The following is an 18679-nucleotide window of genomic DNA, read 5'->3' as shown; positions in this document are numbered from 1 at the left end:
ACCCAGATGCTACAGTTGCTTTAAAAACCAACTCTTTATATCATTGATAATATCTGAGATATTATATCTCTGATAATAAAGTATATCTTCTGGCATCAAAACCCCCAAGACTTTGAGAGTGATTTTTCACAGAGGCGGCAGAAGCCACAACATTACCAACCCCTTACAAGTGGTGCAGCACACAGTAAAACGCAGAAAAACTGTGAAACCGTCACATGTTTTATAAGCTGTTTTCCTCATGGGGACCAAAAAATTGGATATTGCCAGCTCCTAATCTTTATTGGACATAGTATTGCCTGAACCAAATATGACATGCTGGTACATTGCTGTACAAAGTACTCTAGTTATCTGAGTGATATTAGTAATAGAAGTAGTATTGTGACTAGGGGTGTAACGGTACGTGTATTCGTACCGAACCGTTTCGGTACAGGGCTTTCGGTTCGGTGCACGTGTGTACCGAATGACTGAATGCAATATTTTGTGTGCGGAACATAGGTACATTTTCGTGTTTCCACACGAACATATTAAGTGGCGGAAGTCTCCGCGTTCGGCGCAAATCCCGCCCTGCAGCTGATTCTAAAGTTTTACCAGTGTTTTACCCGTCGTCACTGTAACCTAAACCAATGAAATAGACTGCAGGGCGAAAAAAAGCTTTTCCGCTCTGCGTGCGCCGCCGCACTCTCCGTTCCGTGTGTGTGTGTGTGTGTGTGTGTGTGTGTGTCGGCCCGCTGCGCTCTCTGCTCAATGTTCGAGTCCGTGTTTGCGCTGCGCGTTCTGCTCTGTCGTTAACGGCCCAAACACTCCAATCATGTACCGATCACGCACTGGAAAAGCAAAGTCCGCTCAAATAAGGTGAAATTTCTCAGTAGTACACTTCTATTTGCTGAGCTGGTATAGTTATATATATTTGAGGAATTGCAATTTATAACAGCAAATTGTGCAATTAATTACTTCATTTTTTTATCGATTCCCAGCCTTATTTTTTAAATATGAGCAGGCCTACAAGCTGGGTTTGGTAATGCTGCACTGTAATCATAGTTATTTATTTATATTTTTCATTATATTTTATTATGTGATATTGGTTTGAGACTGAGAGTATTTTATTTAGTGGAGAACTTTGCAGCAGTATTTTATTTCTTATTCTTTTTTTATTTTATATATATGTTATTATATTTTATTAAAAAGTGTTTAAAAAAGTGTAAACAAACTGTTAAAAAAAGTTTATAGTAATAAACAACCTGCAGTTTAATGTTTGCATTTCTTTCCCTTACTGTACCGAAAATAAACCGAACCGTGACTTTAAAACCGAGGTACGTACCGAACCGTGATTTTTGTGTACCGTTACACCCCTAATTGTGACACAACAGAGATTCAAACCAAACTGATTATGGGCTAGTTCACAAGATCTGAATCCAAGTAACCTTTTTGCTTAAGAACACAAAGTTAATGTGTAAATTTGAGTGAAAAAAATCACTGCTACCTCATCAAACTGTTTTGTGCCAGGTTCATATATTATATCATCTATATTTTAATAATATTATAAATACTTTATATTAAATATGTATTATATTATATTATATACAGTTTTTTTTCCTTCCCTCGCACTTTGTGAAATCCTTCCCTTGTGGGTCAAAATTACCTGAAGCCCTAAAAGTATACTTTATTTTTGTCCAGAAAGCTTATTTAATTTAATTTTGATAATATTTTTTCTATTTTAATGCAACTTTTTTGGAGTTTTTGTTGTTGTTGTTGTTCTTATTAACCTTCAAATTACTAGATTTTATAAAAATAACGAATTTCATGGATACGCCTTTTAATTCAGCTCAAAATATCTCACATGGGGTGTCTCTATGTTTCTGCCGACCTCTTGTGGAAAATAATAATATAACATGATATTTCATGACTCTTGCCACTAGATGGCCTTATACCCCTATAGAGCAAATTAACTGTTCTCCTGGGTGTAAAAGATCGGTTCATTTACGTTATCCATCAGTATGCATTCAGATATCTATTTAGACATTATAAAATATTTGTAGCATAAATTTCAGGTTTAGCATTTTTAGTTGTAATTTTGATATTTTTTTGGCTTTTCTATATATACTGAACTGAAGTGTCAGATATTGTAATAATTCAAGTAGACAGTTGGGGGGGACAAGTAAAACCTTGAAGAATATTTATTTAAAAATGCTTATTTTAATTTATTATATAAAAAAAATGTTGTTATAATTTCAAAAATCATGGTGGGGTTGGTTATTCTGCAAAAAATATTAATATTTAACATGTTACAAAGTAAAATTCTAGCTTCCGACCATACAACCATACTCTACTACCATAACAACATTGGAAGTAGTGTAGTGCGTCATGGCGTAGCATAAATATCAGCAGTACGTCGCATTACTCACATAAGTTGTGCTTTACACTCCGTATGTTCATTTGGTCGGAAGCTAGTTATTTTACTTTATAAAGTTTTAAATATAAATATTTTTCATACACAAATATCGCTTTGCTTCAGAAGGCCTTCGTTTATGGATTTAGTTTTTGACGGATGGATGCACTTTTTTGAGCTTCATACTGATGGTTGCAATCCACTGCCATTATCAAGCTCGGAAGTGTCAACTCCCGCGTTGTATTCGTCTGAAACAAGAAAGTCATATACACCTAGGGCTTAATGGTGAGTAAATAGGTGACAAAAAAGTAATTTTTTTTAGAGAGATGCTAACGGTCTAATCAGATTCAATGATCTATGCTAAGCTATGCTAAAAGTGCTACCGCCAGACCTGGAGATCGGCTGAATGGATTCGAAAACGGTAAAACTCAACTGTTTAACTCTAGGGGAGTTGGAAAATGAGCCTATTTCCAAAAAAAGTGGAGTGTTCCTTTAAGCGTCCTGAAGGGAGTAGAGGGCTGCATTGGGTTTGGGATCCCATGGTAGAGGGCGGTTTAATCTTTGCTAGAGTGGGCGGTTAGCCTGGGAAAACCCAGACCACTCTCAGTTGTAACTGAGTTAGGGTCTGGCAAAGCTCCATAGACAATTCATTTGCGTCTCCAACGGACGTCGGATAGATCTAAAACCAATCAGAGCGATGAATGACATGACGTATGCAGAGCGACGGAGAAACATCTCGAGACTCTCAGCAAGTCTCTGTTTGTGTTAACGAAAATGACAATTTTAAATCGCTTGAAACAGACGCGATAGCTGATTCGAACGAGTGATGTTGTGATGTTCCACGGCGGCATCCATCTTTGTAATGTACAAAATCTGCGTCACCGTCTCTGCTCTGTCGTCATCGTGTAAAGCCCGCCCCAACGTTTCTGATTGGTGCCGCGATTTCGACGGATTGGAAATGGGTTTCAATGGGCTCTTTGCCAGACCCACTTGCAGAGCAAATCTAAATTTGCCGGAAGTGGTCTGGGTTTTCCCAGGCTAGTGGGCGGTCCCACCGTCCTGCTATTTGATATTTTCACTGTATTCGATCAGTAACATTCTCTTCCTCCATAGCAGGCCAGGACAAGTGATTAATTATTTAATTCTGTCATTAAGTACTAACTTAAGTACTACTTAAGTACTTAGTATTATTTATTTTCTTTTTGCTATATGTTAATTAGCTAAATACATGTGATATCTGTGAGGTCTTTATTTTTATTTTATTTGCTTTATATTAAAAAATTTTAATGTTTATTTATTTTTAATTAATTCAATTAAATATTGTGCCTTGTTAGGTTACCAGAGTTTAACTGTTATGGTTAGGTGTATGTGTGTTGTTACGCATAGGTTTAAATATGTTTTAGTTTTGTTTTAACAGTTGACAGAGTTTTATAAGGGTAATAATAAGCTATTTGACATTTGTGGGGCTAGCATTACGTTATCTTATGGTCAGTTTAATTATACGCAAAGTTTTATTTATGTTATTCTGAACATTTAGCATAGCCCAAATGTTTATGAAATGTTTACACAATTTCTACAACATTTCTAAAAGCTGAAATTGGATACAAACATTGCGGGTACGGGTAGGAGTGAAACACACACGTTCCTGGAGCAGGCCAGGAAATCCGCCGTTATAATAGCAATATGCCATGGAACAAGTGCGCCTGTTCTTAAAGGGAATGTGAGATGACGCTCTGATTGGTTTATTGCACGACGTTATGCCCAAACCACACCAAGTTACTTCAGAACAACCCATTTTAGATTTGCATCGGGATCCGCCCACAAAGTTACTTGCGTTTTGCGTTTGATACTTGTGTTTCAGATCGTTAAAATAGGGCCCTGTGCCCTGTGACATCCATGCTGCCAGTGTAGTTCTAATGCATCATTATAAAACCAATACCCTTTTGAGTGCATATAATATATATATATATATTATATATATTTTCTGCCATTCGCCATTTTCTGCCATTCCCGGAAAAGCGACGATACATTCAAAACATCCGGTAGTGTGGGTTTTCCAGGAAATGAAGTGTCCTCGCTGGACCTCTGCTTCTCGTAAACACTGTGCACGTTATTTTTTGACAGACAACGATGTTGTGATATTCAAATGATGATTTGAAAACTGATGGATCAAACGGCAATAATAATTTATTTCTTAATCGGAGTGCGTTGTGTTGATGTTTTTAGTTCTAAATTCATTTCGTTCTGCTGAAAATGCAGCTCCTCGCGTACTTCCATATTGCAAATCAGGCGAATACATTTCATTTGCATATTAATATGATAATATGATTTACATTGCATGATTGACTTACTAGCCAAATGCGTGACTCAGCGTCCTTAGTTCACCGCAACATCTGCTAAGCGTCCAGCCGGGGGTTAAGAAGATCATAGTTGATCCGTAATCCGTACAGACCAGGCCCTACAGTTCGGCACGTATGTGATTTTGTCTTGCCAATTTACACATTCAAGCAATTTAAAACCATTCCAGCGCAAGACGAGACAACAGAGAACTCAATTCGGTACTCGCGTGCTGTTATCTGTGTGCACATCCGCACACCCGAAGCCCGCGCACACAGAAAGGCGAGTTTCAGACAGCGAGCGAATCCCTCCTTGATTCCTCCTTTGAATCTCCCTGCGCCTGAACAGACACATAAACACAAAATTATGTCAGATTACCCGTCTCAGCAAGTATTCTCGTAAACACAGTCGGCTGCGATTATGAACGTAAACAGTTCAGAAAGAAATCGGATGTGTATCATATTGGGGCCGTGCATTAGGTCTTAAAATAACTTAAGCCTATAAATACCTGCTACTGTCTATGTCATTAATGTTAATCAAAGAAACAAAACACAGCATTAACAAAGATTAATCTATATTTAATTTATACAGTGAACACTACACTTCGGCCTAATTACATTTCTGTACATAAATACTACAGTTAGACCTTCCTTTATTTGTAACTTTGTTATATTGCATTTATCTATGCTTGTAATTAGAGTTTCTGTCAGGACCACTATCGTAAAATATTGACAATTAGCAAACACTTCGGACTGGCAGTATGGTTCTGTTCTGGCCAAGAACTCCCTGTGCATCCATGCAGCCAAACATGGATAAGAGCAGGGAGAGCAACAATTAGGGTATACAATTCCCTTAGGGTGAACAGAACAGAACCAACATAAATGTATAAAAGATATCATTAATTCGAGATTTTAAAGTACAACATAATTTGAGAATTTATTCTGATTCAAGGGGAATCAGAATGCCAAATCCTGACTGACGAGAGGAGGAGCTGGGGATGGAGGAGTGTAATTAGCTCCTGAGAAACGCGATAGCTGCTAATATTACTGAAGGAGCTTATATATGTATAAGCAAAACCTGAAATCAAATGGAAAGAGTGCTGCAAACAGTGTCCAACAATTTAAATGTTGAGCAGCAAGCTCATAGGCTACAGTTGCAACCTGAACCAATCAGCTTGTGCCGTGTAGTTTACAGCCCAATCTCATGAAAGTGCGTATCTATACGACGAATGGTATTTCTCGTGGCATTTATACGCCAAAAATAGTTTTTGCGTGTATATGATACGCAGTTTTTGCGTGTATATGATACGCTAGCATATGCTAGTTTTAACATTTTTAGCGTTTAAATGGTACGAGAAATAACATTCGGGGTATAGATACGAACTTTCATGAGATCGTGTTGGTAGGTTAATGATGTGATTGTCTGCAGGCTGCATTAAGGACCCATCAGCCCACGCCATCTAGGGTTTAATGATAGACCTTGCTATGTAAAAAATAGATGAGCAACATTTAATGACCTATCACACAGAGGTCATAGACATTTAATTTGGAGCGAGAGATAATGGGTAGTGGTTTTGTTGTGTCAGACATAACATAAGCAACTTTGCTTACAGCTAAATAGTTATCAGTAATGAGTCCATAAAGTGAAGCAAAGCTCTTTCTATTTCCAACTTAATACTGTACATCGGACTTTGGACCAGAGTTGGAAGTAAAGTAAAGACATTGCAATATACTGTACAATAAATCGCATTATACTGTACAATATGTCTTATTCAGCAGACACAAGGTAGACCCTTACAAAAAATATTTTATTAAGTATACTTAAGTACTGTAAAGTTCAAGGGTGCTTCTCAATATCCCTCCTCGTCTCCTTGCTCCTCCGTCCTCCATCCTATGACACGGAAACCGATTGAGCTCAGCCATCTTGAAGGACATCTCAATTCTATAATTGCACCTCAAGGATCGAGGAGTGAGGAGGCTTCCAGAGGAGTTATGAGCGAGGATGCACAGGTGTATCCTTTGCAGAAGTGTTTTATTGACTAAAAATGACGCACATATAAATTCTCCTCCCCCTTTCATTTGATTCCTCCGTCCTCATTTTCTTTCTTTGCAGCCTTCCCTCATATCCTACAGGGGGTGGAGCTGAGACGCGAGAAAGGAAGCGAGGAAAGGAAATGAAGATGCAAAAATAAGAATTGAGAAGCACCCAAAATGTATTTTAAGTATACTTTGAGTGGTAAATATATCAATGTACTAGAAGTATAACTTGTAAGTGCACTGTTTCCTTACTTCTTGGGACTAAATTATCACACTTTTCAGTGTATAAAAGTATACTTTTTAGTGTATAAAAGTAAACTTTTTAGTATATGAGTACACAACTAGTTTACAACTAAGTTTTTTTTTATTGAACTGCAACAACAAGTAAACTTGTATACGGATAGTTTACTAGTCAAATACTTGTTGCACATTTTTTTGTTTATGAGTACACTATGAAGTATACTCTCAGTAAACATTTGAAAGTCACATGTCTAGTATCTGTAAAACCGTATTTTTACAACTTAAAAATATATCTAAATTATGTCATATGCTCTCAATGACAAATGCGGAACAATTAGTTCATGCGTTCATGACATAAAGGCTAGATTATTGTAATGCTCTACTGGGTGGTTGCCCTGCACGCTTAATAAACAAACTACAGCTAGTTCAAAACGCAGCAACTCGAGTTCTTACCAGAACCAGGAAGTATGACCATATTAGCCCGGTTCTGTTAACACTGCATTGGCTCCCTATTAAACATCATATACATTTTAAAATATTGCTGATTACTTACAAAGCACTAAATGGTTTAGCTCCCCAGTACTTGAGTGACCTCTTAACGCATTATAGTCTGTCACGTCTATTGCGATCTCAAAATGCTGGCCAGTTGATAATGACTAGAATATCAAAATCGACTGCTGGTGGTAGATAATTCTCGTTGAGACTTGGGTCTGGGAACCACATGTGCGTTTTCTCGTATTTGAGGCGTGGTTTACGAATGCCCAGCGCCGTTTATTGGGTGCTAAGAATGTCTATCAAATGCGCCTGTACGTAGCTCATAGCCAATCGTTTCCATTATACCAGATGACGTATGTAGAGCGAAAGAAATTAGACAAGGAAGAAAACGATGGGTAAGATATTTTTGTGTAAACAATGACGTTCAGCGACTATTGCCGTTTGTGCAAGATAAACATGAGGGTCGAAGGTATATATGGATATAAACAAACTGCTTAGTTGTGTCACATAGATGTCGTCATCGTCTTGCTGCTCCCTCCCCGTTCTGTGATTGGTTCCCTAGATGAGGCGAAAATCTGGTCCATGGTATCCAGACTGCCTTTCAGCGTGAATAAAATCGCGCTGCGCAAAGGCAGTATGGGGAAACCCAGGCTAGGTGGTAGATCCTTTTCCTATTTAGCACCAAAACTCTGGAACAGTCTTCCAAACATTGTCCGGGAAGCAGACACAAAGGCAAAGGAGGAGGTGTTGCTGTAATTTATAGTAATATTTTAAGAATTACTAAGAAGTCTAGTTTCAAATATAATTATTTTTAAGTGTTGGTGCTTAAAGGGATAGTTCACTTTCAAACGAAAATTCTGTCATCATATAGCCTACTCACCCTCAAGTTGTTTCAAACCTGTATGAATGTCTTTCTTCTGCTGAACACAAAGAAAGAGATTTTGAAAAATGTCAGTAACCAAACAGTTACCAGGTCCCATAGACTTCCATAGTAGGAAAAAAATACTATGGAAGTCAATGGGACCTGGTAACTGTTTTGTTACTGACATTTTTCAAAATATCTTCCTTTGTGTTCAGCAGAAGAAAGAAATGCATACAGGTTTGAAACAACTTGAGGGTGAGTATATGATGACAGAATTTTCATTTTAAAGTGAACTTTCCCTTTAATATAACAATATCTAGTAGGGCTGAACGATACATCGAATTTTCATCGTCATCGCGATATGAACTCCCGCGATGAACACATCGCAACAGACAGCCTGACACGATGAATAATGCCTGGTTCAGATTAGCACTAACTTACAAGTTTTTGACTCCTAAAATCTTGTCGTGGACAAGAAACATGTCAGACTACACGTTGCTCTCCGACCAGTCATCGCGTGCCGTCACACACACACATTCACTCGCAAACACGCACAGACACACAAACACACACACTCACTGTCCCTCGCTCGCTCACTCGCTCGCTCACTCACTCACGCACGCACGCACACACATACGCTCACACGCTCACTGGCGCACACACACACTCACTGTTGCACTCACTCACGTCTCGCCTCGCTCACATATTCAACCCGTCGTGGAGGACCGTTAAAGAATTAAACATGCTATAGTCTTTCTGTCGTGAAGCATCGCAGACGCGACGTAGGTTGTCGCCCACTATGACACACTATACGAGATGAAACGATCGAATCTTGCGTCCCGACGCCCGTTGTCGTTATTACGAATCTCCACGACACCCATACAACGGATCGTGCCAAAATCGCGCTAAAATCGTGTATTCTGAACCAGGCAGGTAATAAACGTTTGACCTATCACGCAAAGAACCTATTAAAGCACTAAGATATGGGAACAGTATAGTTAACAATCACATTTATCGCAAGTCATATCGTCATCGCAATATTAAACAATGTTATCGCACATCGCAGCTTTTCCTCATATCGTGCAGCCCTAATATCTAGTGTAAATGATAAATCACGTTTGAGATTTGTGCTGGCTACTGTATACAGGCCACCAGGGCACCATACAGACTTCATCAAAGAATTTGCTGACTTTCTATCAGAGTTAGTACTGGCTGCAGATAAAGCCCTAATTGTTGGTGATTTTAATATACATGTAGATAACGAAAAAGATGCATTGGGATTGGGATTTAAAGACATTCTTAACTCTATTGGAGTTAGACAACAGGTGTCAGGACCTACTCATTGTCGTAATCATACTCTAGATTTAATATTATCACATGGAATAAATGTTGATGCCGTTGAAATTCTGCAGCAGAGCGATGAATACAATGCTGAATAAAGTCTTGTTTTGTGTTATTTTTGGACCAAAAAGTATTTTCGATGCTTCAAAAACTTCTAACTAACCCACTTATTGTCACATGAACTACTTTGATGATGTGTTTATTACCTTTATGGACATGGACAGTATACTGTATATACATTTTCAATGGAGGGACAGAAAGCTCTCGGACTAAATCTAAAATATCTTAAACTGTGTTCCGAAGATGAACGGAGGTCTCACGGGCTTAGAACGACATGAGGGTGAGTCATTAATGACATTATTTTCATTTTTGGGTGAACTAACCCTTTAAGGGTTTTCTGTTAGAACGGTGTCGTGTTAGCGGCCTCTAAGTTAATAACTAATGATCATTGTGCCAGAAGTGAATCAATCAAAACTAACTTTAGCTGGACAATAACTTTATTCTAGCAAAATAATCTCTGTTACTTTAATTTCCTATTATCTCAGTAAAGCTGCTTTGAAACAATCTATATTGTTAAAAGCACTATATAATTAAGGGTGACTTGACTTGACTAAACTACTAGTTTAGTAGTTTTATACTGCAGGTATACCTGTGAGTTCTTTAAGTAAACATATCATCATGTTTATAGTATAGTATAGTATAGTATTTAGTATAGTATAGTATAGTATAGTATAGTATAGTATAGTATAGTATAAAACAGGGCAAATTACTGTGAGAACGCAATTCATTTAAATCATTCATTTAAATACTCTCCTGTCTTGTGAATAATGTTCTGTATTTTGGTGTTATATCGCTAGTAAACGTTCAGGATTGCATTGTTTGTGGAATGTGCTTAACAGCAGAAAAGAGCGTGAATATCCCTGTCAACCCTGATTCGTTTGATGACCTGGGGGAGCAGCGTGACCGGGGGACAGGCATAAAGGGGGAGGGCTGGGCCATTCGTGAGCCAGCACATCCATGTTCTTTGTAAATAATATTGGGTAGTGAGAGTTGCCTTCGGAGGTGAAGAGGTCGACCTCTGCCTTGCCGAAGATGCTCCATGCTTACTCCAATCTGATAATGATTGGGGTCCTTCCAAGGGGCCAGGGCTCTGATGCAGCCATGGTCCACCTTGAAGCGGAGGCGACCTGATCACCATGCGTGAGCTGGGACCTGGGGTTTCAGCCAGTACTGAAGTGCATGTGCAACAGGCCCAGCGGAAGTACTGGCGATACAGAGGCCATGAGTCCTAACATCCTCTGAAAGGTTCTGAGGGGGGAAAGGGCCCCTGCTCTGAATGAAAAAGCGAGCCACTGAACTGTCTGAGCATTTGGCCTCATTTGGGCTGAGTCTAGAACTGCTCCGTTTTCTGTGCATGGCAGTCTCTTCCCTAGTAGGTGGAGCCCACCACAGTAGGTAAGTCCATAGGATTTATTTACATGTTTATCTCCCCCTTGGGTAGGATGTGGTCTCCAAAGTTTTCCTTTCTCACTAAAGAGAAAGCTTCCCAGTGTTAACAACCAATTATGCTCAGCTCTTGGGACCTCTTCCCATTGTAATGGTAAATTTCTTGGCTAACTCAATGGTCATCTGAGAAATCTAATTCCATCTGAATGTAAATGTCTGTGATTGCTGATATTGTATTATCCTAACGCTTCTCTTTATTTGTTTTTTGGCCTATGACCTATCCTGCCGCACTAACCGTGCGTTCACACCGCAGCCGGCGAGAGCCAACGACGCTGTGGAAAGATTCGTGGACGCTCTGATGCAGATTGAATGCTTGGTCTTTTTTAAAACTTTATTTAAAGGGGCCGCAAAGCAAACAATATGTCGATCGTTATTTTTTGCTGAAAATTGATCTATGGAAAGAACTAGGGATGGGCAATATGGCCTAAAATCCATATTGCGATATACATTGCAGCCTCTTGCAATAACGATATATATCACGATATATAAATTATAATAAAACCATTTCAGAACAGGTTACACAGACCCTAAGGAAAGCCAAACAACTGCTAAATATATTTTTTTTTAAAGAAAGAAAGAAACGGTGTATGTCGTTTTGAGAACATTTATTGTGCAAACTGTAATTATACAACATAATGTAGCAGATAAATAAAATTCAAGAACACTAGCTGCAGAAACTTTAAGTAGCCCTAATGTTTATATTATGGCTAGCAGCTTATAAAAACCCCAAATTCTAAATTAGAATATTGTGAAAAGGTTTTCATAAAGCTGTAAGCCATAATCATCAAAATTATAACAAATAAAGCCTTGTAATATCTCACTTTGCATGTAATGAGTCTATATACTATATTAGTTTATATAATATATTAGTTTCACCTTTTACCTTTGCATGATATTCTAATTTTTCGAGTTTCACCTGTAGGCTATACGTCAACTAAAGAAAATGCTTCAAGTATAAAAGTTTATTTACAGTAGTGCCATGCCATAGACAGTAAAAAGTCCAAAACAGTGCAGAAGGCACTCCAAATCAAATGTAGTTTTAGTTTGGCTATTTTTTTAAAGGACACAAAAGATGCAAAGAGCAGAAAACTGATGTCTTCTCAGTTAAACACAACGAATCTTAAAATCGGGCACACACAGAGATGTTGTGTTTACACCACTGTTTTGTGAATACGCGCTGGTATTCAGTGACATGTTTCGTTTTGAGGTGGTAGAACAGATTAGTCGTGTGTGTTACCGAACTGTTGCCCCACGCACTCTGTATAGTCTGTATAGTTTGCTGCTGCTCGTCGGACGGCTTAAATCCGAACCAAGTCCAAATAATGGATGTTGCACCGATCTTTTTCAACAGCTCCTCCGTTTCGCTTTCAGCCATGTTTACTCAAGATGACGACGAATATGATGCGTTTCAGCCGGTTGCAGCTCGTGGCTCTAAATTTCGCGGGTAGATTGCGTCATCAACATGCATTATCGCGATAGATTTAAAATCTCTATCGTAGGCCAATTTTGTATCGTTTATATCGCATATCGTTTATATCGCCCATTACTAGAAAGAACTTAACAATTATAGTGACATGTTTGCTAACTAAATAAACCAATTACATTTACATTTATGCATTTGGCAGACGCTTTTATCCAAAGCGACTTACATTGCATTATCCTATACATTTATACATAGGTATGTGCAAGCCCCTGGGATCGAACCCACAAGCTTGAGTTGTTAACGCAATGCTCTTACCACTGAGCTACAGGAAAGCAATTAAAAGCCATTTGTGTGGTGTGGCTTTTGTGTTCATGGTTAAGTGCTATTCTGAAAAACAAACGTTCTAGCACGAAAATATTGCCTATAAATAGTGTTGCACGCCTTCTTATCAAATTCAAATGATCAACCTCTCCTCTATTTTGCTTGGGAACTAATGTGGTCTGAACCAAAGTTTACGGACTGCGTTCTCTGGAATCCTCTCAAACGGAGCACTTCTACATTCCGATTGGATGCTGCTGGTTGCCGCCGAACCGCGTCATAGCTCAGTCATTACCATAAAGTTGACCTGACTTCAACTTTTCTTCGCCGCTCTCATCGTCCAAGACGCGCCGCCGGAGCTCGCCGGTGTGAACGCACGGTAAGGCAAAAGGTTGTAACTTCGATTTTGGGCAAAAATTAGTTATTGTAATTTTTAGGACAATAAACATAAGTTTTATCATATAGACAAACATAAAGTTTCAATTCGGTTGTTTTTTGGGAGGAATTCGATTTTTTTTTTTGGCGTAACTTCAAAAATCCAAGGGGAAACTGTGGTAGAAGCCCGTAACATAAGTTAACATAAGTTGTAGCAATTAAATCACCTAAGACACACACATGTTTCACAGTGATTGCTTTTGATTATTGAAGAATGGCATACTCTCAATGGAAAATGGTGGAGATGGCTTTGAAACGTAAACACCAAGATCAGGGTAAGAATGACACACGGGTCAGGTGCATAACAGATATATTTCTCATGTTTGTGAGGCATACGCTGAGTTTCAGTTAATTTATGATGAGATGCGCTCCAGTTCACAAGCAATGCAAGTGACGCGCCCGCGCCTCCATGTCATGATTAGATTGTCTGCTATATATTTGCTTCTTATTTATTAAATCCAGGCAATTGGTTGATGAAAAATTGATTAAAATTAAGATACAATTTATACAAAACAAAATTCACTTTAAAGAAAGGCTTTCTACAAAACAAAACTTAATGAAGTGATCAAAATCATGTCTGACCCTCTCCATGTCTCCCGATATATTGCACATTTTATCTTACTCATGCTGTTCACTTTTCATAATCAACATAGATGAAAAAAAATAACATTATAATATTTTAACAAATATGAAACTAAATGCTCTTATTTAATGGCTACAACACGTAGGCCTACAGACTCTCTATTTGTACAAATTGCTGCACGTTCATTTAATTCTGAATTTTGCACACATAACTTGGAAGGCATTTGTTTGGAAATAGTAAAACATATCTGCAACATTTATCAAGTTCACGGATAATTGTGCGTGCATTTATTAATCATTATGATACTAGAATCATAATAAAGTATAGGCTATAGCCTACTATGTACAAAAAAAATCAGATGAGCTCAGAATATGAACACAACGCGTTTAATTACACGTTAAGCATTTTCCTCCTATAGAAAACCATTATAAGGCTTAATGCAGATTAGAATGTCCCCTTATTATGTTGAAATAACGAGATATTATGTAGAAATAAAGAGATAACAACTTAATATCTCACTCACACACACACACACACACACACACAATTCAGTTTTAGAATCAGCTTTTCAAAAAACATTTAAATATTCCACATATTTCATACTTTAGTGGTGTTAATTGACTTTGTTTTTATGAAATTCATGCTAATTAAAACCATTCATACTTTTCCAACTATTCTCACTATTTCAACTTCTTGTTGATACATGTGAAGTCATTTTTATCATAGTGAGTCCAATAGGGTTAATATTGCTTACATTTTAAGTGTCATCATAACATTGTGCTATAAAATAGAAGTTAAGGTATTTTGCCTTGGTATGACCGATTGTCATTTTGTGGGCAATGCTAAGGCAGAATACAGTAACTTCCGAAAAAGGGTCAAAGGTTAAATTTGAGTTCAACATTTTTTGTTAGATAGGTTAATACAGGTATACACTACAAAATATGACAATTATACCTAACTCAATTGTCAGGACATTAAGATACCTTTAAAGTAATTTTTCTCAGTTTCACACTCAGTTTCTGCATACTTTCATTTCATGTTAATATGGATGGTATCTGATAAAAAATGTAATTAATAAATAGCGCCAAATCACGGAAACTGTTAAAGGGGTGGTGAAGTATGATTTCACTTTTCTAACTTTAGTTAGTGTGAAATGTTGCTGTTTGAGCATAAACAACATCTGCAAAGTTACAATGCTCAAAGTTCAAAGCAAAGGACTTTTCAAAGCATAGAAAATATTCTAAAAGATATTTGCTTTTAAAGAAAAGCAACAAATGGCTGGTAGGGACTACATGGCATTCCTCCGTGTTTAGTGACATCAGCAAGTCTAAAATGTACATAAACCCCGCCCCCGGGAAGCAGTCCATATTGAGAAGAAGAAAATATGTTGTATAAGAGTACATTTGTGAGTCAGCTCAAACTTTAGCATCCATCTTTTCACATGCAATCGAAAGTCACTCTGTGTGCATCTCACAACAGTTCCGAGCGATTTATAGATTACCATGACAGAATATACTAATTGAAGATAGTTAACTCAACATCAGCAACATAAATTCATCAACTAACCTTTCAGAGACGTGTTGTCACTTCTTCTTGAGTCTCTCCATCTTTGTCTGACTCCGTTTTAACATTAAAGGCAGAACAGTTTATTGTTTCTTAGTGTGTCTGCATGAGGTAATAGCAGCTGCTAGCTCTTGAAACCCCGCCCTCTGTGCAGCTCATTTGCATTTAAAGGGCGAGGCACAAAACGGTGCGTTTTTGAAAATACTCAAAAAGTGACAACTTTAACATGCTTTATAATAAATATCTGTGGGGTATTTTGTGCTAAAACTTCACACACACACTCTGGGGACATCAGAGATTTATTTTACATCTTGTAAAAATGGCATTGGCCTTTAGACTGCCCATTTTAATATCAGTGTCAGGTAAGATACTTGTGTAGATTTTTCTGCATACTTATGTGGGTTTATTCTAAACAACCGCTTATAAAAAAATTATATGGAGTTTATTTAAATTGAAATATTATTTAAATATCAATAAATTACTCATTAAAATAAATATACATCATGTGATGCACGCAAACACAGCATATAACCTTCTGTAATACCCACATTTAGAAAACACATTCCCACCTCTCTAATAAACCAGCCCGATCTCATGAAAGTGCGTATCTTTAGCACGAATAGTATTAATCGTGTAATTTATACGCATAAATTAGTTTTTACGTGCATATGATACGTAGTTTTCGCATGCATATCGAGAACGTGTTGAATAAACACAGAGATGTACCCGTCTGAATAAATACATGAAATAACAGACGTCAGGTCTCATCAAGAATTGTGACTCAAACGTTGTTTAGAAGACTAGTCCCATCCAAATAGGGCTGATTATATGGCTATTCTTTGAACTGGTTAAGATTGACTCTGTACTGCATTAAACTTTTAAAATACATGATTCATAAGTTTCTGTTGCACTTGAACATAAATATATACCATAATAATATAATAACTATTTACTCTGCTTCACACCATTTGTCTCCAGATGCAGGTTGTATATTATTTCACTAAATGAAAGCAAACTTGAGATAACTGCATGGCACTAAACTACATGGTTCAAAATGGCACAATTGATCAAATCAACATAGAAAAGGGTTAAAAGTACAAACCTCTTTCTCCAAATAGGCTGTCCACTATATAATTCAACAGCCTGTCAAACTTTTCAAAGTGGTTCTGAAACACAAGAAAAGAGCATAAAAACAAAAATGAGATTTTCTCTTGAAGATGTATTGATAATGCAGGCTTGTGTCTGCTCAGGTCTCAGTGACCGGTCTCAGGTCTCCCATTCCCCACTGACCTATGTGCCCGACATAGCAATACATACACAATCAGATTATATAGAATGCTTGCTTTGGGGAAAATTAGACAGATCAAATAAACATTATAAAACCATAAGTAGGATAAGTAGTGCTCAGGGGATAATATGATGTACAATAGCAATATAGATTTTACACTCATACTGTACATGAGTTATGAATGTAGCCTAAAGATTTCGAAAGTCTGAAACCTTGTTTTGATTTTGACCCCATTATTCAAACCAAAAGCCTAAACATTTTTTTTTCCTCTAATAAAAATAAATATGGTTTTAAATGCCTCCTCTGAAATGGCTTGTATTTCTCTTTAATCAGCAGAAAGAGCTGAAAAGCGGACACAGCTGAGATGAAATGCAAACTCTCGACAAAAGCGCCCTCTCTCATTTTACAGGTCATTGCTTCTCTCTCTGCCTACTGTCTCTCTCTGTTTGGATCTGGTAAAGTGGTCACTCAAATAGTAACTCACATTTGTTTAGAGAGACCATTTAACAACACCTTGATGATTTTCCGTCTCACTTACAAAACACTGTTATATTTATTGACTGAGCACAACAAGAGACGTAAAAACAAAATCATGTGAGCTAGAATTTTTCCAAATAATAACAATATCAGATTCATTTAGTTATTACTTGTGGATAAATAGACATACTGATATATTTAGAACCTGCAGCTCAGATATAATCCCAAACTCACAAAGCAGTGTCAGAGTTTTAATATAGGCCTACAGTATAATAGGAAAAAATAAAAAAGTTGTATGCCTACATGACTGTTACATGTATGCCCTGTTTCTTTGTGTTTCCTCGTGACCTAGTTTTCCCCAGTCTGTTTAATTGTTTGTGTCATTCACATGTGCCCTGATAATTATCTTATCAAGTTCCTTTGTTTGCTCCATGTATTTAGTCCCTTTGTTCTCCCTCAGTCTCCGTCCGTTCTCGTCAATGTAATGTTGTGTTTCGTTTGGTATCCTGTACTAGCCTTGTTCGACTTCATGCAGCACTGTGCAGACCGAGCTCCAGCCGACTTGAAGTGCATGCCAGTGGCGATGCCACATGAAAGTAAAGGCGGGCGTACATGGTGCGAGTTCGGACACTCGGGAGGTCATGAGATATTGCAAACGTTAAGAGTCAGTTAAACCGATAATCGCGTTAAAGCAGCTGGTACACGGGACGACTGCACGAATTTTAAACACAGAGACCTGAAGAAGTCACACTGCCAGCTATTTCTACACTGTGATACAGAAACTAATATATTGTTGTCTCTGTTGAACTTGCAGGTAAGAAAAGTGATGTGACGTCATACCTGGTGTATAAGTAAATTCAATATTTTAGTTTGATGCTTTTGTTTTATGGAATCGATAAGAATGACCGCGTCGACACACACGCTGCTGGAGTGTGGCCCATAAATATACATAATAAAGGCTAGATGTCTTACAGCGGAGTTGTGACCCGGTGGCCATCTTGTCACAGGCAAGCTTTCTGGCGGGCTCTGTGGTACCTGATGTAAGGTGAGTGAGCGAGCTGACTGTGACAAGATGGCCGCCAGGTGCGGACGTCGACCTCCATTGGCCAGCAGCGCGGACGAGACATCTAGCCTTTATTATGTATACCTATGGTGCGGCCTGCTTGCCCGCGCTGGCGGATGTGTTTGCCCCCGCTGCTTAGGCGGATGTCCGCGCTGTCGGATGTTGTGCGGGAGATGACAGAAATGTGTGTGCAAATGATTTGTTGAAAAGCAGATAACAGTAGCATTCCGTTCAACATAAAAACTTATGAGAGAGAGAGAGAGAGAGAGAGAAACAATATACAATGCGCACACTGTGTGGTTGCTGCCACTGAGGTATAGCCCCAT

At 38.0% G+C, this 18679-nt stretch overlaps 1 protein-coding gene across 1 annotated transcript in view; it reads right to left on the bottom strand.

Annotated features, from left to right (window-relative positions):
• Nucleotides 1-18679, bottom strand: part of elovl2 (ELOVL fatty acid elongase 2) — a 66920-nt gene that overhangs the window by 33222 nt on the left and 15019 nt on the right. The window contains exon 2 of the mRNA XM_079602679.1: nt 16628-16691. Within this exon, the coding sequence (XP_079458805.1) occupies nt 16628-16691 (64 nt within the window). The remainder of the gene's footprint in view (nt 1-16627; nt 16692-18679) is intronic.

Source organism: Phoxinus phoxinus, assembly GCF_949152265.1.
Source record: "Phoxinus phoxinus genome assembly, chromosome: 24".
In the NCBI taxonomy this organism is placed as follows: Eukaryota; Metazoa; Chordata; class Actinopteri; order Cypriniformes; family Leuciscidae; genus Phoxinus; species Phoxinus phoxinus.
The sequence above is the reverse complement of the archived record's forward strand: the minus strand, read 5'-3'. Positions and strand labels throughout refer to the sequence as shown.